Source organism: Drosophila ananassae, chromosome 2R, assembly GCF_017639315.1.
Source record: "Drosophila ananassae strain 14024-0371.13 chromosome 2R, ASM1763931v2, whole genome shotgun sequence".
Lineage (NCBI taxonomy): Eukaryota > Metazoa > Arthropoda > Insecta > Diptera > Drosophilidae > Drosophila > Drosophila ananassae.
In genome coordinates, this window is record NC_057928.1 from 20,479,144 (window position 1) to 20,500,785 (window position 21,642).

A 21,642-nucleotide genomic window follows, 5' to 3' on the forward strand; every position below is an offset into this window, starting at 1 on the left:
ATAATAGTATTGGAAAAAAAATGTAAACCAATTTAATAAATAAAATGCATTCATGGTGTAAACAATTGCTTAAAAAAAAGCTCCTTAAAAATAAGTTGGCAGCGCCATTACACTTATTTGTTAGTTTTTTGTTGTTGCGCTTTTGAGTTTTATTATAATTTATTTTTTCTAGAACAAAAAATGCAAACGTAAATTTCTGTTTAAGCGTATTTAACACGGCAAGGAACACAGGACAATACTAGAAAGGGCATGCTAAGTAATCAAGACCAAAAAGCCAAGAAAGACGGTGAAAGAACCAAAGCAAGAACCTTCAATCAGAAGCAGAGATATCAAAGAATGTAGCTTATAATTAGGGGAATTCTCGAAAATTCGATCCCGTAAACAAAATTAAATTTCATTTGAAGTAGAGGAGTGGGTAACTGAAGAAGAATGACAGCCGGCACAGAACTCTACTGCTGGGGGAACACCTCCCACGGGCAACTTGGTCTTGGCGGAATCGAGGACGAGCAGGTGTGGTCTGAAGGATTAAACAAAAACTACAAAGGAATTCGATTTAATTCCCTTTTTTCTTGAAAAGATTCTTACCCCTAGTCAAGTCCCATGGACGCCGGACTCGGCCATAAAACAGGTGGCCTGTGGACACCGACACACTCTGTTCCTGACCTCCAGTGGAAGGGTGTATGCCTGCGGAAGCAACGATCACTCTCAGCTGGGACACGATCTGCCCACCAAAAGGCCACGTATGTCGCCATTTCGTATGTGGTCTCTTCATATATCAGCTTGTCTTTTCTTTTTTTGTTTTCTCCTCCACCCTCCTTTTCATCACCACCACCTCTTCCTCATGTATCACCACCGCTGTAATAACTAAGCCTACATTCCAGACTCATCCTTTTGCCGCGTATTTACAGTGCTTATTCCTGAGCTGCTGGACTATGTGGTTGTTCAGATCGCGTGCGGCAGTCGACACTCGATGGCCCTTTCGGAGTGGGGTCAGGTCTTGAGTTGGGGAGACAATGACTGCGGCCAGCTGGGCCAAGCCACTGACCAGGATATCGTGCAGTTGCCCAAGATTGTGCGCCAGTTGGTATCTAAAACTGTGGTGCAAATAGCCTGCGGCAACAATCACAGCCTAGCCCTGACAAGTTGTAAGTGGATTAGGATTCTTCAGACATTAAGTCTTCTCATATTATTCTCTTACCAGGTGGCGAGTTGTATTCCTGGGGCTCCAACATATATGGCCAACTTGGCGTGAATACTCCAAAGGAAGTGACGCACAGCAACCAACCCGTGCGGCTGACCACGCTGCTGGGGATACCAGTTGCGGCAATTGCTTGCGGTGGCAATCACTCGTTCATTATCTCCAAATCCAGTGCGGTCTTTGGATGGGGCCGAAACAACTGTGGGCAGCTGGGATTGAACGATGAGACTAGTCGATCCTATCCCACCCAGCTTAAAACGCTGCGCACCCTAGGCGTCCGATTTGTGGCCTGCGGAGATGAGTTTTCCGTGTTCTTGACCAACGAGGGTGGAGTCTTCACATGCGGAGCAGGAGCCTACGGCCAATTGGGACATGGTTTTGGGGCCAATGAAATGCTGCCCAGGATGGTGATGGAACTTATGGGCAGCACCATTACGCAAGTGGCGTGCGGAAATCGTCACACATTGGCATTGGTGCCGTCGCGCGGCAGAGTTTATGGATTCGGATTGGGCAGCTCTGGACAACTGGGCACTAGGAGTACAAAGAGCTTAACGCTACCACAAGTGGTCATTGGTCCGTGGGTATCCCCGAGTGGGTCCGCTCTTCTACAGTCCAGCGATGCGAAGGTCTCTGTGGTCATCCATCAAATATTCTCTGGCGGCGATCAGTCCTTCGTGACCACCACTTTGTTTGTGGATAAAGTGCCGCCCGAGGATCTAAGAAACTACAAGTAATTGGGAATTTTCATTTTGATAGTAATGTCCTTTATTTAAATACTCTCCATTGCAGACCCAAGTCCCAGATCCTTGCCCTAACAGAAGAAGTCACCAAGCAGTGCACTCGTTTCAAGCAAAACGATCAAAGCGATCTGGATCTGCTTAACTCCATTGAGTTGATCTTTAAAAGTCAGGCCTGCCTAAATGCATCTTTTCTTCTGGACAACGACCGACACTTTGGATGCTCGGTACGGAATTACGGATTGGATCTGAAGGCAGCTCAATTGGCATTCGATCATTTGCGCAATGTGGAAAACGAGAGCATCAAACAAGTGGTACGCCTTGAATTTCTACAATAATCTATTTGTTATTTACTTTAAATATCTATTCAGATATGGGAAAACATTACAAAGGATCTAATAGGTTCGTTGGTAGCCTCGCCAGCGGATGTTGAAAGTATGCGTCTTTATCTCCTGCTGCCGCTATACCACGAGTTCGTCAACTCAAAACACTACAAGTCACTTCAGGTGCCCTTCGCCAATGCCATATTTAAGCTAACGGAGAACCCACGAAAAGTTCTCATGAGATGGTTGGCCCAAACGCCAGCGGATTACTTTGAGCATATTGTCCAGAACTTCTTACATGTAGTTATTCATATTATAAGTTTTAAAATGGGATTGGCGGCCGTAAATCCCGCTGCCGAGAGACATCAAAGGGTAGGATTCTTTCCATTTTACTCATAAAATATTTATAATTGTTATTTTACATTTTTAGCTACTGCCATACAACTCTGAACTGGAGACTATCCTGAAAATGATGCAGACCCTTTGTCTGATAAACAATTTGCGGGATGTTCGGCTCAACTACCAACTATTCTACTGGCCAGATCTCTCTGATTACGCTGATGTGCAGCAGGAGTATGTCAAGTGGATCATGGCCGACACTGCCAGCGAATTTAATATTTGCAACTTTTCATTCCTCTTCGATCCGTCTGCGAAGACGGCCCTACTCCAAGCTGATCAGGCGCTGCAGATGCACTCTGCCATGGCCAATGCAGCTTCAAATGTAAGCTAAACATTAAAAGAAAACTTAAATTATTTTTAACAATTATCCACTTATATAGGCATTTTATAACCTCCTCAATTATGGACTGCCGGTTTCACATTTTATTGTACTGAACGTGACGCGGGAGAACCTTGTTCAGGATTCTTTGCGGGAGCTGCAGCGTTACTCGCAGACTGATCTCAAAAAGCCACTAAAGATAAAGTTCCATGGAGAAGAGGCGGAGGATGCCGGTGGCGTGCGGAAAGAATTCTTTATGCTACTGCTCAAGGACCTTCTCGATCCCAAGTATGGGATGTTTAAGGAATACGAGGATTCGCGACTGATCTGGTTTGCAGATCTCAGCTTTGAAACGGAAAACATGTACTTCCTGATCGGCGTGCTCTGTGGCCTGGCCATTTACAACTTCACCATTATTAACCTTCCATTTCCTTTGGCTCTGTTTAAAAAGCTGCTGGCTAAACCAGTGGATCTCAGTGATCTTCGTCAGCTTTCCCCAGCGGAAGCCAATTCCATGCAGTCAATACTCGACTACGAAGGCGAGGACTTTAAGGATGTCTTCGACTTGACATTCGAAATATCGCGGGATGTATTTGGAGAGTCGGAGACTAAGTGCCTTAAGCCCAACGGCAATGAAATAGCCGTAACGCTTGAAAATAGGTGAGTACCTCTAGAATCTCTGGCCCCGAATAATATTATTAAAATTTGCCCAATTTTAGAGAAGAGTTTGTCAACCTGTATGTGGACTTTGTATTCAACAAATCCGTGGATGTACACTATAATGCCTTCCACAAGGGCTTCATGAAAGTGTGCTCCGGTCGGGTGATTCACATATTCCAGCCGGAGGAGCTAATGGCTGTGGTGGTTGGAAATGAAGACTATGACTGGCAAGCGCTCCAGGATAACTGTGAATACCGTGAGGGCTATACGTCGGGCGATGATACTGTAAATACGGATTATCTTTAAAATTAAGTCAAAATAATAATATTTAACTCTATTGCAGATCAAATGGTTCTGGGAGGTCATCCATGACATGACTGAGGCCGAAAAGAAGAGTTTCCTCCTTTATTTAACCGGCAGTGATCGTATACCAATACAGGGCATGAAGGCGCTTAAGGTTAGAAACGAAATATAAAAAAAAATCAAAATAAATACTATAAGTTTTGAAAACTTTCAGATGACTATTCAACCTACGCCCGACGAACGATTCCTCCCTGTGGCCCACACCTGTTTTAATCTGCTGGATTTGCCAAGGTATAAGACGAAGGAACGTCTCAAATATAAGCTCCACCAGGCCATTCAGCAAACTCAGGGCTTTAGTCTGGTCTAGACATCAAAGAGAGAGTTGCCCCTCCAAAAATTTGACTTTAAAGTGCAGGTATTTTTCACAGTTTTCCCAACTGGTTTTAGCATTTCGGGATTGTTACGTCTTTAATAAAAACAACAATAAAAAAACACATGAAGCACACATTTATCAACGATCAAATCAAATAGAACAATGATGTGTTATGGCTTTAATGTTTAACCCCTAAACTAGTTACCAATATCACTTTGTTATAATAAAATCGGAGATTAAAAAATCATTTGTGAACGAGTTTCAATAAGATAACGGTAATCTTTGAGACGGAAACTGTGTTGGCAGTTTCTGATATTAAATACATAAACTTAATGCTTAATATACAACTTAAGATTTTTAATTTTATGTTTTAAAAAAACGTTATTTAATACGACGAAAGGATCGGTTATTGAAACATCGATGATTCGCATGGCAGTGTGATCGATAGACCTATCGAGGTTTGCCCACCTCTAGTGCGAATTGTGGCGGCAATTCAAAGCCGCAGAAATCAGTTGAGCTTGAACTTTTGCAAGGTGCACGTTCGCGTGCGGAATACTTTATGTCGGACGTTTTTATCGTCGAGAACTATTTTGGAAACTAATTTGCATGCGTAGGGCGTGCTGTGCTTAGCATTATCGGCCAGATACGAAAACTTAACTAAACAGTGCAAGTGTTGTTGTTGTCCCCGATTTTGAAATATTTTGTAAAAAGTTTTCAACAAGTTTGCCCTGTTGCTGCTCCTACGTCGCTGCTGTCACCTGTGCCGGGTCAAGCTAACGGTACCCGCATCGAAAAAAAAGAAATTCAAACAGGTAGAGCACCAACCACCAACCACAAAAAAGTAACGACTGTCACGAGTGAAATTATTGGTACTTAGGCTCCCCTGCTTACAAATATGCTTTCATTATTCAAATGTGTGACAGCAGAGACTTCTTAATCCGAAGATGGCATGCGCGATGGCCTATAAAATCAATTAAGACTGGTAATTTTTGCATATCCTGACAGCTAACAAATGTTCGAAGCATGCGAGAAGACACCAAAAATTAAACGATAGGATGCCGCGCACATGAGATGAAGACTAATACAAAAAAAAAAGCATAAAAAACTTTAAAAAAAGTGGTTCTGCCGGTTTGCCTGTGGTCGTGATCTGCAGCGTCTTCCGTTGCTTTCTTTCCTTTGCACGATTTGAACTTGGACACCAAACACCACAAAAGCAACATAACAGATGAAAGAGTTTAACAAAAAAATCCAATGCTGCACAAAAGAAAATTAGACATTTTTTGGCTAAAATTAGATATTGATTTTAAAAAATAGGTTTATTTTAGTCTTAAAGAAATAAAAAATGGATCATCTTAAGGATCATATAAATTGTATAATAAAACAATAGTATTATGTAGATATTAATTGGTTTATATTTCCTCAGTGTGCCATCAACCACAAGCACGGAGGAGATCTGGTTTATGTGGATGCTTCTCTAATAAAGCGAACGTTTAGGCACCTCTCTCCCATTTCCCATTCGCTTCCTGGGGCTTCTTCCTTGCCAGCGGCCGCCGCGGCGGCCTCACACACATTTCACATTTCCTAGGAGCAGCTTCGGTGGTTGGCTTGGAGTTCACCTGAATGCCACAGTCGCTCCACAGCTCCGCAGTGGTGTTAAGCTTGTTTGTCCAGGTTTTATAGCAGGAACAAATAAAAAATAAACAAAGAGGGTCAACACGACGTATGAGTGTGCGTGCAGGCTATGAGTAATCAGTATATAATAGTCAGGGGACTAGACAACTGGGACACATCCCTCAGCAACTTGCCCAGTCATTTCCAGCCAGTGTTTGTCCAATTGAAATTGTATCAAATTTCAATTTTATTTCCAAACTGTTGCGGCCCTCCTTCCATTCCATTAATTTGACCCAATTTTTAAGCGTGGCAATAAGCTGCTTAAAATGGATCCCCAACTGCAATCGTTGGACAAACCAAATTATTTGCCAAATCTGGCAGCTGTTTAAATACAAATAAATAACAATAACAAAATTAACACTTGGAAAAATTAATGTCCAAAAACTCATTAACTTGATGATTCAAGGAGAGCTCAGGAACTTATAAACTAAAGGAGTTATGAGCTATTTTTAATCATCTTTCGGATGTTACTCCCAAAAGGTTTTTTAGTAAACAAAACCCCCAAAAACCCTTTTCTCTGAGTGCATAAAGAAACAATGCCCCCAATGTCATTGCCTCACACTTGGCACCCAAATTAAACGAGTTGGAAAACAAAGCGGCTCCAAAAAAAAGAAACGAGACTTTATTCACCAAAGAAGACTATTTTGGTAATGATGTAATGCAAAGATTTTTGTGGCAAGACAATAGAACTGAATAACTAGCCCAAGAAGTAAATAAAATTGCACGCCTTTTGATTCGGATAATTGTTGCGATATTTATTATCGCCCAGTCATGTGATGATTTGTCTTTACCATATCCTATATAGTATATAAGAAACCCCTACATAAGTTACATGCCCCCACCTTAAAAATTAAATTATATTTTGTTTGATGACAAACTTGAACTTACCCATATCGCGATATCGGGTAGTGTTATCTCTTCATTGGGTTCAACCAAAAATTCTACTGATATGACAATTGGGGGAGCATACAGGGTGTTTTTATTTAAAGGGGTTAGACTTAGTCATATCACCTGGGTTCAAATGCATTATGGCTTTCATTTATTTCCTTTTAGCCACCATTATATGTGATAAGATAATGTGGTTAAGGGGAAATGCCAAATGGTTGATATACTTGTCTTTATAACTAGTCAGAAACAAAGTTTTCCAAGAAAGATTTGAACAAAAAATGGATAGACTGACTTATACCCTCTTTTTTGGATTAAAACAATGATATATTGAAGTTGTAGTGCCTTAGCTTTTAAAAGAATATCTTTTCTTCCCCATTTCCCTCTGAGATCCATCCCCCATCAACAGATAACCCCCAATAATCCCCCACTTCGATCATAACCATATGCCTTATACAATTGTATTGCAACAAAATCCAAAAACAATAAAAAATAAAAATAAAAATAATAAAAAAAAAAATCCCCACTTGTCATAAAAACTTCCATCGACGAGCCCCAACAACCCGATGCGAGCGATTCCATTCCAATTCTTTCACATTGCCAAGAAATCAACGGAGGAGTGAGTGTCAGGGCTTGGGCTCTGGGATCACAATTACATCGGACCGTAGTGCTTTTCAGTTTGTTTGTCGGTCTTCGGTGTAAAGTGTCAACTAAGGGCTTTTCGTGGAAGCCCAAAGTGAAAAATCTTATTCAACGTGAGTGAACGAACAAAAATAAGTATTCAAAAAGGTAAAAAAATGAAACCTTTTTTTTCGTGTCCCATTGCTCTCAGCAGATTTTCATTTATATTTTATTTTTTTGCAACTGGCCAAGTAAATCGCGTTCAAGACCAGCCGCTGTCTTGACGCTTTTTATGGCCAGCAATGAGCTAAGAAAACAGCATTCGGTTGATTGTTTAATATTTAATGGTTATCCGAGGCAAGTCTGGGCCTCGATGCGTCACAATACCGGCAAGATCTTGACTTCTCCTCCAACTGGGTTCGGGGTCCGGGGCCTCGTCCCCCATATGCGGGTGACTCAGCAAGTGTCCAGATTTTGGTGTGCCGATCGCAACGGCCACAAAACTCAACCGGAATGCGAAGTTTGAATTTTAATTTACCAGACAAATACAAAAAAAAAAAGAAAATAAAAACTGGAAGGGTGAGAAAAAGAAAAAAATACGGTCGTTTGAACAAATTCGATCATCGCTTCTTTGGGTCAGCGGCCTTTAACTCTTATTTTTGTAATCTTATGATCTGGCAATTTCAATGAATAGAAGCGATAGGGAAAAGGCTAAGAAACTTTTAAGGTATTCCTTTCAAGAATTGAATGAGTATTTCCAAAGATATAGCCTTCGCCGGGGGTCATACAGTGGCTCCATGGGGCCTATGGTGGGTTTTGGAAAGGGAGGGTCCCAGAAAATTGGAAGAAAAATCTCAAAAATATTTCCATCTGAGATTTTGATACAGATTGGTGAAGAAGATCTACGAATCGTTTAAGGTATTCCGCTTAAGAATCGGATAGCTATTGCCAAAGATATTGCCTTCGCCGGGGGCCATATAGTGGCTCCATAGACCCTATGGTGGATTTTTGAAAGGGACCCTCCAGAAAATATGACGAAAAATCAAAAAAAAATTTAGTTTTAAGATTTTGATGCAGATTGATGGAGAATCGATCTACAAATCGTTTAAGGTATTCCGCGCAAGAATCAGATGAATAATGCCAAAGATATAGCCAACGATGGGGGCCATATTGTCCTTTCGTGCATTCCTCGTCACATTCGAAGGGGATCCCCCACAAAATTTAACAAAAATCTAAAAAATATTTCGTTTCTAGATTTTGATGCAGATTTGAAGAGAATCGATCTACGAATCGAGTAAGGCAATCCGCTTAAGAATAGCATTAATATTGTCAAAGATATGGGCTGTTTAGTTGGATATATGAACCCTTTCTCGGATATTGTCTCTAATTTGTAAAAGTGGACACTCCTGTAACTAAAATTTAAACTGAAATTCTTTTCCGGCAAAGTTATTTAAAGTTTAAAAGCTATTTCACCCCATTTCTTGTGGCGTTAAAAATCAATTTGCAAATTCGGGCTCCAGATTTCTAATTGAATACAACGGTGGCTTTTAGTGAAAGTGATGGCTTTAATGGATGGCTTTTATTCAGTTTCTGCATTGGATGATATTTTAAGACCTGGCCATTTGGAGAAGGTGAAAGAGTGGCACAATGTTGGCATTATTCCTGCCCTCGAGGAAGTTCTGGGGCAGTACGGTCCGGCCTTGGAAGACACCGGGAACGGGAAGAGGAGTCAGACCATCGGAGAGCACGGCACGGCCTTGGAAGACACCGGGAACGGGAAGGGGAGTCAGGCCATCGGCACCTGGCAACTGGTTATCCACCTCCGGTCCACCAGCCGAGCTGCGGTAGAACGGATAGTAGGGATAGGGATATCCGCCATAGCCCGGATAGCCATAGCCCCCATAGCCATAGCCGCCATAGTAGTTGTAGCCATTGTAGTAGGGATTGTAGTATGGCACCGACGGGGGAGGTCCTTGCGGCGGCGGTGGTGGTGGTGGAGGATGTGGTCCCCAGGGGCGTTGCGGAGGCGGTGGTGGCGGAGGATAGAAGGGACCATAGCCGTACTGACGCGGATGCTGCTGGTCCTCTGGTGGATAATAGTAATGGTGTTGTACTGATGGTTTCGGGGTGGTCGAGGAGGCGCCGGAGGCCATCACCAGCTTGATGCCGCCCTTACCAATGGTCTTCAGTAAATGCTCGTCGATGCCCCGTCCCGATCCCAGCGGATCATCCAGCACCTGTTGCTGCTTATCGGTCCTGGCCTGTCCAGTCACCAGGCTGCTCTGCACCGGAGCCTTCTCCTGGAAGCCAAATCCACTGCCCAGCAGCTGCAGCAGCACTGCAAGGATACAAATCAGTTATTTTTTGAATCTCTGAATGAAAATCTTGTGTCCGAAACTTACCCAAACAAATTGCAGTCACACTTCGATCCATGATCTTTGTGGGAATAACTTGAAAAATGCAACTGGCATCGGTTTTTATAGGAAACTGACCGATGCATTCTGACATCAGGTTGCCCGGTTTTCTCATTAGAATATACCAAGGCATCCATTGATTACCGGTGGCCCAAATTTGGGTTGCCTTTCTTTTCTTCATGTCGAGATCTGGAGCTCGAGCTCCGATCTTTCGGATCGATCAAGCACCGTTCTAATAACTACGATCATTAATTTGCATATGATCCGGCGGGCTCCTCTGTATTAACATCCCAGAATAGACATCTCTGCGTTGTCTATTCTTGATTTTTTTAGTTTCCTAAATGCTCTGCCAGCATTGTATTCCACGATTTTAATAATCCATCCGATATTGCCACTTGATATATGACATCATTTGTATGCATATCAAGTCTTTCAATGTATGTTACTGGGAGAAAAAAGTTTCCCTTCCAATTAGTCATCAATATTTATTCACAAAACAAGTTACTTATATTTTATAAAAAAAATATTATTTCATATATAAATTAAGAGTATGGAAGAATATTTTTAAAAAAATATATAATTGAGACTGTATTTTTTTTTCGGTGTGAGGGATAAACTTTAACAGCTTGTCCATTTTTGGGTGGAACCCACAATTAGGTTTCCGTTACAGGTCGGGTGTCGTAGACATGTTTACGAGTTGGTTGATACCACTAAGAGCCTCCATGGAGTTCTCAGAGTTACATCACATGGCGGGGCATTTGGGGAGCGGAGAAACCAGTTCTCCACTCAATTACGAAGTTGATAAAAGAATGCGTGGAACAAAAAAAAAAGCCGGGACAGGCCAGGCCGGCCCAACTCCCTCAGGGAGAAGGAAAAAAACTTCCAGAAAGTCAATGACTTTTGGTACATAATTTCGATTAAGAATGTTAAATCAATACCTCAAATAAATTCATTATCAAAAGTATAAGCTTTAAATATATTTTGATTATGTTTTCTAGACAATGTTTTCAATAGAAGTCTCTCTAGACGTCTGTCATAGCTTTAAGTCTCTAATTTTAGTTGGAAAACAAACTTATTGATTTTTTATTATTAAATTCTTTGGCCCAATTTCCTCTTTAACTAAAAATCAAACCAAAACTGTCATGAGCAATAGAATGAATAACTGATAACCCTTTTCAAATGTTGATAACTTCAATAAGAAATCCTCAAACTATGTAGCATATTCTCAGGCGCCTGTCAATTTTTTTTTGATGAGCGGAAATTAAATGAAAATTCAAGCAATTCCCATTGGACTCATCATACTTTAATGTTTGTTTCTCAGACGTGATGTGCTATCCCCATCAATCTGTCCTACGTGCAATTAACCAATTATGTGCCAAACAATGACCAAGGCCAAGTCTCTGGACGTGTTTCTGACAGTCTCTCAAAGAATTCCTTGAAAGTATTCCCGACTGGCAAACATTTTTTAATTTGTCAGGCCATTCGATCATATACTCATTTCCAAATTGAGCAACAAAACAGTGCCAACATCAATTGAAACAGAGGGTGTACTTACAATGTTTGCCTTCTCGACAATGACTTATTTAGCACGCTGATTACTGATAACACAAATGTGCTAATTTAAGCGATCACCAATGCACCCATTCGAGACTCAAAGTCTGACTTCTGAATGAGTCAGTCTTGTAGAAATGTTCAAGCGGTTGTGATGCTCGATTTCAAATATGGACAACATCCTGTAAATGTTTGGAATATTTGTGATAAAAAATAAGTTTATGTTCCATTGAAACATGTGTAGATTATTTTATTTATTTAAGAGTTATAGTACACAAACTATAGTTAACTTTTATGCCTAATACAATCTTAAGTTAAAGACTCAGGTTTTCAGAAGTCTAAGATGACTAAGACCAGTAGTGATCTCAGATATTCGATTGACGAATTCTTTGACTGCGATTTTTTAGTTCACGGTTTACCGAGTTCGAGTACCCAGTTGATTCGCAAACTGGTGGTGCCACTATCTAATCGGGTACTGATTGGAGGCAGCCCATTGCTCCTCCGCATAGCTAGCTAGTGCTAGAGTTATATTATCGTTGATAAATGTTGCCGACAACAATAACAAATGGAACACGACAGAGGCCAATTGATATGTAGAGGAGAGGAGTATTGATGGTTAAAACCCCTGAACTGGCATCGGATCGGTTTAGTTTGCCAACGGAGCCGTCAACGGGCGGAATATGCGCGAAATCTGACATCTCTGCCGGAGATTCGAGAGTGTTAGTGGATTAGTTCTTCTTTTGAAAAGGATAATCGACCATGGCAAGGTAGAGATAAGTTTCACTTTATAAATACATAATCAAGTGGAAAAGAAAAACCAATATAAATGTAAAAGAATAACGCAAACTCCTTATATATTCAATTGCGTAATCGGGTCTTTATGGATTTACCCTCCTCGTAGCCTCGTAGCCGTATCAGCGAAACTGGAGCAGTCATCCATCCAATAAAGCCACTTTTTCACCCTCTCTCGCTGAAATATGGCATCGATAAGGTGAATTGCACCTGGTCGCCATCGTTTATATACCTAGATTTCTATAAATACCGAAGATTGGACTGAGACTTAGATAAAATATTATTGGATATGTCTCATTTGTCGATTATAAATAAAAAGTAATTGCATTTCGGTCGATGTGCTCATCAATTTCATTCAAGGGACGCTTCATTTCCGGAGGACTCCGTCCGGAATGTATCGTATCACCTTGTATTTTACGTAAACCTTATCGATCGGTATTGGCTTTGAGGTTCTGAAGAGGTTCCTCCTAATCGAGGCTAGAACATGGCAACCCTTCGTACTTATTGGTTGTAAGATTAGGTATTCGAGTGATAAGATTTAAGTTGAGAGGGTTTTTCACAGGAAGTGGAGGAAAATCCCCGATTATTGTGAGCTTTTGGAAGAAAAACAAATCTTTCCAAGACATCTTTCGTTCAAATTTTCAACTAATAATGGTATTTCTTTCTGGTTATAGCTTTACTACTTTACCCAACATGGAGACGGGTTTGCACGAACGGGATCGTGCTGGAGTCCAGGACTTTGTTCTCCTCGAGAACTACAAAAGCGAGGAGGCCTTCATTGAGAACTTGAAGAAGCGCTTCCAGGAGAACCTTATCTATGTGAGTTATCTCTAAACCCAAACATCTAATCCTTCTTTGACTTACAAGCCTCTCTCTTTAAACCCTTTTATAGACCTACATTGGCCAGGTGTTGATCTCTGTGAATCCCTACAAGCAGCTGCCCATCTACTCCGATGCCCACATCAAGGAGTACAAGAACAAGCACTTCTACGAGATGCCTCCACACATGTGAGTTTTCAAAGACAACCAATAAAAACTTTAGTACTAAACGATAACCAATCCTCTCCAGCTTTGCCGTAACGGACAATGCCTTCCGTTCCCTGATCGAAGAGAACCGTGGCCAGTGTGTGCTCATCTCCGGCGAGAGTGGTTCCGGCAAGACGGAGGCCTCCAAGAAGGTGCTGCAGTTCATTGCCGCCTGCTCCGGCAACCAGACCACCGTCGAGGGTGTCAAGGATAAGCTGCTGAAGAGCAATCCCGTGCTGGAGGCCTTCGGCAATGCCAAGACTAACCGCAACGACAACTCGTCTCGTTTTGGAAAGTACATGGACATCCAGTTCGACTACAAGGGTGCTCCCATTGGCGGCAATATCCTGAACTATCTGCTGGAGAAGTCCCGTGTGGTGGCCCAAATGAACGGGGAGCGTAACTTCCACATCTTCTACCAACTGCTGGCGGGAGCCGATGATACTTTGTTGCAGGAACTGCGTCTGGAGCGGGCTCTGGACACCTACAGCTACCTCAGCGATGGAGTAAGTTAAGATTTGAAGAATCTACTATTCCAAAGAGTAATCTTACCAATTCTTATTGAATCTATAGCAAAAGGGCAATGTGTCCACCATCAACGACTTGGAAAACTTCAAGCAGGTCCAGCAGGCCCTTGGGGTGATCGACTTCAGTCCCGAAGAGCAGCGCGAGATCTTTGGCATTGTGGCCAGTATCCTGCATTTGGGCAATGTTGGATTCAATGAGGTGGAGGGCAATGCAAAGGTTAATAGCCGTGACCTGGTGGTGACTGCCTCGCGACTGCTGGGCGTGAACGCCAGTGAATTGGAGGCGGCTCTGACCCATCGCACCATCGATGCTCGCGGAGATGTGGTGACCTCGCCCCTCAACCAGGAGTTGGCCATCTACGCCCGTGATGCCCTGGCCAAGGCTGTCTACGACAGGCTCTTCTCCTGGCTGGTGAAGCGTCTGAACATCTCCCTGCAGGCCAAGGATACGACACGTGGCGCTCGCAACAATGTGATGGGCATCCTGGATATCTACGGCTTTGAGATCTTCCAGAAGAACAGCTTCGAGCAGTTCTGCATCAACTTCTGCAACGAGAAGCTCCAGCAGCTGTTCATCGAGCTGACCCTAAAGTCCGAGCAGGACGAGTACCGCCGGGAGGGAATCGAGTGGATACCGGTGGAGTACTTCGACAACAAGGTCATCTGCAACCTGATCGAGGAGAAGCACAAGGGTATTATTTCCATCTTGGATGAGGAGTGCCTGCGGCCGGGTGATCCCACCGACAAAACCTTCCTCCAGAAGCTCACCCACAAGCTGTCCGAGCATCACCACTACGTTTGCCACGAGAAGGCGCCCACCCACATCCAGAAGATCATGCTGCGCGATGAGTTCCGGCTGGTCCACTACGCGGGTGAGGTGACCTACAGCGTTAACGGGTTCCTGGACAAGAACAACGATCTGCTGTTCCGTGATCTGAAGGAGACTCTTAGCAAGGCTGGCAATGCCATTGTCAGAAGCTGTTTCCCCGAACAGGAGCTGCGCAGCAAGAAGCGTCCAGAGACAGCCGTCACCCAGTTCCGTGCCTCGCTCAACAACCTCATGGAAATCCTGATGTGCAAGGAGCCCAGCTACATCCGCTGCATCAAGCCAAATGACCTCCAAACTCCATCGGTCTTCAACGATGAACTGGTACTACACCAGGTCAAGTATCTGGGTCTGATGGAGAACCTGCGGGTGAGGAGAGCCGGCTTCGCCTACCGACGCACCTACGAGCTCTTCCTGGAGCGCTACAAGTGCCTGAGCAAGACCACCTGGCCGAACTACAAGGGACCGGGCGGTCCCAAGGCCGGAGTACAGCAGCTGGTCAAGGATTTGGGCTGGGACGACGAGAAGTACCGTGTGGGTGAGACGAAACTCTTTATCCGCTGGCCCAGGACTCTGTTCGACACGGAGGATGCCTACCAGGCCAAGAAGCATGAAATTGCCGCCATCATCCAAGCCCACTGGAAGGGACTGGTACAGAGGAGGAAGTACCTGAAGCTTCGTGCTCAGGTCATCGTCCTGCAGAGCTACTGCCGGCGGAGGTTGGCCCAACAGGCTGCCAAGCAGCGCCGGGAGGCGGCGGACAAGATTCGCGGCTTCATCAAGGGCTTCATCACCAGGAACGATGCTCCCAATGGCTTCAATGAGGAATTCATTGCCAATTCCAAACGCATGTGGTTGCTTCGTCTGTCCAAGGAGTTGCCCAAGAAAGTCCTAGACAAGAGCTGGCCCCATGCTCCGGGCCACTGCGAGGAGGCCTCCGCATACCTGCACCGCCTGCATCGACTGCACCTGGCCAGGATCTACCGATTGGGCTTGACGCCGCAGCAGAAACGCCAGTTCGAACTGAAGGTCCTTGCCGAAAAGGTGTTCAAGGGCAAGAAGAACAACTATGCGTCGAGTGTGGCCACCTGGTTCCAGGAGGATCGCATTCCCAAAGAGCACATCCAGAAGGTCAACGATTTTGTGGCCAGCACCTTTGGTAGCGAGCAGCTCAAGTACCAAACCTTCTGCACCAAGTTCGATCGTCACGGCTACAAGTCCCGCGATCGCTTCATCCTGCTGAGCAACAAGGCCGTCTATGTCCTGGACGGAAAGACCTACAAGCAGAAACATCGCCTGCCGCTGGATAAGATTGACTTTACGCTGACGAACCACAACGACGACCTGATGGTCATCCGCATTCCCCTGGAGCTGAAGAAGGATAAGGGTGACCTGATCCTGATCATTCCCCGTATCATCGAGTTTAGCACGTACATCATCGACACTGTGGGCACGGCCCAGATCGTCTCCATTGTGGACAGAGATTCGTAAGTATCTTTGCTTGCATTTTATTGTGGATTTTACTTATCTTTTCGTATTACTGCAGGCTGGAGCACAACGTGGTCAAGGGCAAGGGCGGTGTCATTGACATCCAAACGGGTGCCGAGCCGGGAGTGGTGCGTGATAAGAGCGGCCATCTTGTTGTTGTAAGTGTCGTCATGACATATAATTTCAAAATAAGCTCCATATCTAATATTTTTTAATTATTCCTATAGATTGCTGGACAATAAGGAATTTTGCAACGAGTTTCTATCAAGTGGCTTTAAAAGAAAAACTTTTGTTTTTGTTATATTCATGTAATTTATATTGTACTTATGTATTTTTGTTACTGCCGCCCAAGCGAGATGTGTAATATGAATTTTATACGCCTATGTTCCCATTAAATGTATATTGTTTACAAAAATATTTATAAATATACGAGAATTTGTATTATAACTGGTTTTATTCAATTTACCCAAGAAAAAAAAACAAACATTCATGCACGTGATTGCTTATTGCAAACGTGGCTAATTGCTCTAATCTTTCTTATCTTTAAAAATCTTGAGACTTTATTTTAAATTTTGGCGCGCTTTGTTAAATCGTTATCGATTTTATTTCAGAAAAGTGGAAAATCTGTTTCCTTGGGATACTAAATTAACAACATTTTGACAAAATATTCCTGTAAATGTATAAATTAATTTGTTCTAGTTGATTTCTGTATATTTATTAACTGCCTAAGGAAAATAATTTATATAACAAGAAGCATATTCTTAATTTGTTTTTTAATATTATACTTTTATTAATAAGTAAGCAAGGGTAATTTAAATTATTGCTTAAATCTTAAATAAAACCTAATTTTGTTATATTTCGGTTCTTTCGTTTAACGTTTTGTGGAGTTTAAACTATTTCAATAAAAAATATCGATTAAAGAAATCGTTACATCGATATAAAAATCGAATGAATATCCACCATATTTTCAATCACCTGGTCACATCTCACATAGCTGTCTTTTACTAGAACTTTTACATAATCTTGAAAACTCAGTGTAAATATTGCTCAATATTCGTACACCGCTTTTGTGTACTCTACTGACGACGCTCTATACTAATCCGGCTGCATTCCCCTTGCAGGAGAACCAAGATGTCGTTTACACAGATCGCCCGCAGCTGCAGTCGGCTGGCGTCGACTTTGGCCACAAAAAGGATCGCCTCCGCCGCAGTTGTCCAGACACATGCCAGGATGATGCACAGGATCACCATGCCGGCTATTGCCAGCCAGATGAGCCAAGTAAGTGATTTCTGGGTGGTGCATCATCGGTCCAGGGTAGTCCATCGGAAGCTACCCCGTTTGAAGACCTAACCTCATTGCAAAATAACTATTAGATAGTGTTATGGATTTCCGGAATCTTAAAACTATTTCATTAGCTGGATTCTGACACCTGAAAACATAACATGTGGGCCTCGTAGCGACCAAGCCGATTGCATCACTTTGTTTTGCATGAAAAACATGATTGTTTCCCTCATACGAGGCACACATACACCTGCAACACCGGTGTTGCATGTGTTTGTTCTGATAGTACAACAGTGACGATTGGCTTTGAGATAACATGGATATTGGAGGCCGGGTTTGAACTTCCTACAGCTCTAGCTATAGTTTTTAATAGAGTGCTATTATAAGCCAAATTAATGTTTAGATTCTATTACTCCCCTTAGAACTTCGTCGCTCGCAACTACTCGGCCAAAAGCACCATTGAGGACATTAAGTTCCGTGTGCTTAAAGTGGTTTCGGCTTACGACAAAGTCACAGCCGACAAGGTAAACTATCATATTCAAGACATAACTAACTCGCTTTGTTTGTTTTGTTCTTTTCATTTGGCTCACCCCAGGAGTGCAGAGGTCGCTGGCAAACGCAATCGGTGCGCAGATACTCGGCGAAACCGCCGCTCTCGCTGAAGCTCATCAATGAGCGCGTCTTGCTTGTGCTCAAGCTGTACGACAAGATTGATCCCAGCAAGGTAAACGCCGCAAATTGCCTTTGCCAGTACCAATGTCAAAATAAGGAACTGAACAAAGCTTGCAAAATTGAAAAGAAACTCATAATAATGGTTTTTATTTCTCATCGCAGCTCAACGTTGAATCGCACTTCATCAACGACCTGGGACTGGACTCTTTGGATCACGTTGAGGTCATCATGGCCATGGAGGATGAGTTTGGATTCGAGATCCCCGACTCTGATGCCGAGAAGCTGCTTAAACCTGCCGACATTATTAAGTACGTCGCCGATAAGGAGGATGTGTACGAGTAAATTGTAATTGTAATGCACGCCATGAAACGGATTACACTTAACTTTAAATAGAAAACAAGTCAAATACAATTTGAACAACTGAATAAACCAAACCTTACATAAACTTTCGTTGGAAATAGGCTTAATAAAATAAAGTTCATTCAGAATGTAATACCAAAATCATTCTTAGTTTAAGTTAATTATTCCCATATTAAAAACAAAGTTATTGAAGGCTCTCTTTTAAATTAACGCTTTTATCGATATCGATTTATGTTATATTCGATAATTATATCAGCTGATTTTTGACAAATTGGAAAGTCAGACGAATTCGAAATGTGCGACGCTGTAGACGAAATGTTGGCGGGTCTTGGTAAATAGTAAATATTATTATTAAACTTAATCTGAACTATTTAATATTAAAGCCGCAAGACGTCAGACGATGTCCAGACAGGCTGCCAAGATAGATGAGATAATGGAGCGCTCCAACAATACACTTCTTCACATCGAGTCCAACAACAAGGCTCTGGCTCAAAATGCCTCCCCTCTGGACTCCCAAAAGGTTTTTAATGTCCCACCGGAGTGCGAGCTGGCGCTGGTCAAGATCCTTGAGAACTTTAAGCAACTGGTGCAGAATAGCGACCACAAAGAAGAGACCTACAGCGCTCTCGATGGGTGTCTTGCGCACAGGCATCGAGTGGAACATCTTGGCAGCTCGGTTCGAAAACTGGTGGCCCTGTGCGACACTGTGGCCCAGATGAAAGCCTTCCAGGAGGAGCAGGATGTAGCCGAAGATTCATCGTAGTGCATTTACATATATACTTATTTTAAATATTTAAAGAACGTTTTTAAAAGATTTTATTATACGAGAAAAGCAAATGAACTAGAAGCGAGTATTTTTCAAGGATCTCAAATCAAAACCAAGTTGTAGCTGCTGATCTGCAACAGGGTGTAGTTGAGGACTTCGACAAACATCTCCAGCCGAGCGGCCAAACTTCCAGTGGCTGCGATCTCGCTAGCATTGGGCAGCTGTAGGCTATGGGATCGCATGTAGTTCAGTTGCTCCATGTTCTCTGCAATGGCCAAGAGCTTCTCCTGGTCGGCTGGACTGAATGCGTCAGGAAGAGAGTCGGCATTTGTTGGCAATAGTTTCTCCAGTTGCTGAGCAAACCCATGAAGCTGCGCCAGCTTATCCTTGTATATGCTTTCCGTTTTGTCCAGAGCGGCGGCCTCGTCGTAGATCTTGGCTAGCTTTCTTTGGAATGCCTTGAAATCGCTGTAGACTTCGACAGCACTGCGATGTTCCTCCAAGCGAGTCATGCTTAATGAAATGTTGGATGAGTTCAGAGCCGACGACTGATCAGCCAGAGTGTCCACACTCCTCAGGAGCGTGGAGTTGGCCCGCTGTAATTCACGCCTTTTCGGTTGTATCTTCTGCAGGTTGGCTGGATACTCGTCCAGGGTCTTGAAGAGCTCTACGTAATCGGGTACGGATCCGAGATCCTTGGATGGCGTTACGACTTTAGCCTCCTCATCCATCATACGTTCTAGGCTGTCAAAGAATGCGGGCGGCTTCATCACAGTCTTGACCACACAGCGTTCCTTAAGGGTTTTGGCCAAGTGAGAATAGTTTCCGTAAAGCCGGGACGATATCTTGCCAAAGTCTAGTTTGGTTTCCATTTTCTTTTTAATTTATTTTTAATAAATAGGACTGTCTGTTTTTTGTCCAGTTACTTTAAAAAAATGCTGCATTTCTAAATATCGGGAATCGATAACAGAATAGACCGGTAAAATTTAAAAAGTTGGCGGTAAAAATTAATCGTTTAATAAATAGACACACTCTTAAAATTAAAAAGAAAATCATCCATATTCGGATTGAACGGTAAGTGAGAATTGACCCTTGGGGATGGTATTGGCATGGTACCATATGCGTGTATCCACCAAAACTGCGTCCCCCGGCTCCACGTAAAAGGATAAAGGCTGGCACTGATGATCGCATTCGGGGGCAGGCGCTAGAAACCAACTTTTGTTGCCTTTCAGCTGTGCCTGCCACATCAGGCGAGGAATGTAGTCCAGCTTTAATTAAAATAAAAGGAATTATAAAGAAAAAATGTCAATAAGTTAGTTATATCCTACATGCATGACGGCTCCCTGCTCGTAGCCCATTAGAATAAAATCAGCGTGGGGCATTTCGGCGTCCACTGGCAGAAAATGTGGCCGAGGATACAGCTTTCGAAGCTCCGCGAGGACTCCTGGATGACACACACTCCAACCCACGAACCATGGAGCTCCGTGGCTCAAATTTGACCGTTCCTCCGACATGGCCCACACATCCTTCAACGATTTGAGATCAGAATTAAAATGCTGGAACTGGCAATCGGATTCCATGGAGTCCGGAAAGCTCTCGTAGAGATCTTTGATGTAGCTATAATTGAGATGTTGTTGAGCTGGCCAATGAGCTACTGCTTTTTTCACTATAATCGGCAGTGAAGAATAGGCGTGTGGCGCAAACTCCTCCATGGTAAGATTGGCCAGGATCAGTGGGGCTTTCACTCCCTTGCAGAACTCACAGTCGCTAATAGGGCGTGTGGCTTCCCAAACCAAATAGTTATTCGGCAGGAAACAGCGAACACCCAATAAGAATGAAATGGTCTCGTAAAAGACTGGCGTAGCCACCATGATGAAGAACATAATCCCCAGTAGCCAGAGAAGATTCAACCGGTTGGGATTGTGGCCGATGTCGCGCGTCTTGCGGAAGGCCTCCTGTAGCTCCTCGATGGAAACTAGTCCAGTGCGTAGGGCATTCCGGTGCAGTGCATCCAGTTTAGCAGCAAAATCAGCACCCAGACGCTCGCGAATCTCCTGCATGCGGTTGCCCAACGTCCGAGTGGGGCGGCTGATGAACTGTTTTGACAATGACGTTAATCAATTACACTAACTCGATATTTTATTTGAATAGTTCTTACCAAAAACATTTTAAATCTATTTTGGCATTGTCTTTGTTTATATTTTGTTTTTGAACAGCTGACCGGGCTACCAAGCAGTGATGCTGTTTTTTACCTTACGTCTTTTAAATTTGATCGAGAAGTATTTAGTTAGTATATTTATCTTTACAAAAACGGGATAAAAACAAAACTACAACATAATTATTCATTTAATGAAAGGACCGGCAAAAATATCATTAAAAATTTAAATTAAATTCGATTTATACCACGATAAAAATATATAATTTAATGCAATGAATATCGATATATCGAT

General features: G+C 43.0%; 7 protein-coding genes across 17 annotated transcripts; 4 read left to right on the top strand and 3 right to left on the bottom strand.

Annotated features, from left to right (window-relative positions):
- The first annotated feature begins 89 nt into the window (after nt 1-89).
- On the top strand, nt 90-4,559 carry LOC6507085 (probable E3 ubiquitin-protein ligase HERC4). 4 transcript variants are annotated; one of them, XM_032454380.1, is made up of 11 exons: nt 90-510; nt 578-740; nt 870-1,145; nt 1,202-1,928; nt 1,988-2,249; nt 2,307-2,630; nt 2,689-2,979; nt 3,038-3,636; nt 3,696-3,921; nt 3,980-4,093; nt 4,154-4,559. In XM_032454380.1, exons 1-11 carry the CDS (start codon nt 430-432, stop codon nt 4,304-4,306), a joined length of 3,216 nt encoding a protein of 1,071 aa, XP_032310271.1. In that variant the 5' UTR covers nt 90-429; the 3' UTR covers nt 4,307-4,559. The 4 variants fall into 4 exon arrangements, with proteins under 4 accessions (XP_032310271.1, XP_014765058.1, XP_032310272.1 ...); XM_014909572.3 differs by having other exon boundaries at nt 91-510; nt 578-755; nt 909-1,145; XM_032454381.2 differs by having other exon boundaries at nt 91-510; nt 882-1,145.
- Nucleotides 4,560-4,837: 278 nt separating this feature from the next.
- On the top strand, nt 4,838-16,560 carry LOC6507086 (unconventional myosin IC). 5 transcript variants are annotated; one of them, XM_014909573.3, is made up of 7 exons: nt 4,838-5,124; nt 12,921-13,065; nt 13,139-13,254; nt 13,316-13,778; nt 13,846-16,112; nt 16,172-16,271; nt 16,341-16,560. In XM_014909573.3, exons 2-7 carry the CDS (start codon nt 12,940-12,942, stop codon nt 16,353-16,355), a joined length of 3,087 nt encoding a protein of 1,028 aa, XP_014765059.1. In that variant the 5' UTR covers nt 4,838-5,124; nt 12,921-12,939; the 3' UTR covers nt 16,356-16,560. The 5 variants fall into 5 exon arrangements, with proteins under 5 accessions (XP_014765059.1, XP_032309813.1, XP_014765060.1 ...); XM_032453922.2 differs by lacking the exon at nt 4,838-5,124 and adding an exon at nt 7,460-7,657; XM_014909574.3 differs by lacking the exon at nt 4,838-5,124 and adding an exon at nt 7,460-7,623.
- Nucleotides 9,035-10,052, bottom strand: LOC6492940 (cyclin-K). 2 transcript variants are annotated; one of them, XM_032453923.2, is made up of 3 exons: nt 9,892-10,052; nt 9,666-9,827; nt 9,035-9,575 (listed from the first exon to the last, which is right to left on the bottom strand). In XM_032453923.2, exons 1-3 carry the CDS (start codon nt 10,034-10,036, stop codon nt 9,097-9,099), a joined length of 786 nt encoding a protein of 261 aa, XP_032309814.2. In that variant the 5' UTR covers nt 10,037-10,052; the 3' UTR covers nt 9,035-9,096. The 2 variants fall into 2 exon arrangements, with proteins under 2 accessions (XP_032309814.2, XP_001956695.4); XM_001956659.4 differs by having other exon boundaries at nt 9,035-9,827.
- Nucleotides 16,561-17,022: 462 nt separating the features above from the next.
- On the top strand, nt 17,023-18,511 carry LOC6507087 (acyl carrier protein, mitochondrial). 3 transcript variants are annotated; one of them, XM_001956657.4, is made up of 5 exons: nt 17,023-17,149; nt 17,235-17,391; nt 17,817-17,903; nt 17,990-18,118; nt 18,229-18,511. In XM_001956657.4, the coding sequence occupies exons 2-5, from the start codon at nt 17,245-17,247 to the stop codon at nt 18,406-18,408; spliced, it is 543 nt and encodes a 180-aa protein (XP_001956693.2). In that variant the 5' UTR covers nt 17,023-17,149; nt 17,235-17,244; the 3' UTR covers nt 18,409-18,511. The 3 variants fall into 3 exon arrangements, with proteins under 3 accessions (XP_001956693.2, XP_014765062.1, XP_014765061.1); XM_014909576.3 differs by lacking the exon at nt 17,990-18,118 and having other exon boundaries at nt 17,024-17,149; nt 17,817-17,918; XM_014909575.3 differs by lacking the exon at nt 17,817-17,903 and having other exon boundaries at nt 17,024-17,149.
- Nucleotides 18,512-18,656: 145 nt separating this feature from the next.
- On the top strand, nt 18,657-19,267 carry LOC6507088 (augmin complex subunit msd1). Its single transcript, XM_001956656.4, has 2 exons — nt 18,657-18,757; nt 18,810-19,267. Exons 1-2 carry the CDS (start codon nt 18,721-18,723, stop codon nt 19,187-19,189), a joined length of 417 nt encoding a protein of 138 aa, XP_001956692.1. The 5' UTR covers nt 18,657-18,720; the 3' UTR covers nt 19,190-19,267.
- Nucleotides 19,226-20,150, bottom strand: LOC6492939 (augmin complex subunit msd5). The gene has a single exon (XM_001956655.4). It carries the CDS (start codon nt 20,062-20,064, stop codon nt 19,294-19,296), a length of 771 nt encoding a protein of 256 aa, XP_001956691.1. The 5' UTR covers nt 20,065-20,150; the 3' UTR covers nt 19,226-19,293.
- Nucleotides 20,151-20,186: 36 nt separating this feature from the next.
- On the bottom strand, nt 20,187-21,585 carry LOC6492938. Its single transcript, XM_001956654.4, has 3 exons — nt 21,351-21,585; nt 20,521-21,288; nt 20,187-20,460 (listed from the first exon to the last, which is right to left on the bottom strand). The coding sequence occupies exons 1-3, from the start codon at nt 21,357-21,359 to the stop codon at nt 20,245-20,247; spliced, it is 993 nt and encodes a 330-aa protein (XP_001956690.1). The 5' UTR covers nt 21,360-21,585; the 3' UTR covers nt 20,187-20,244.
- Between the last annotated feature and the right edge of the window lie 57 nt (nt 21,586-21,642).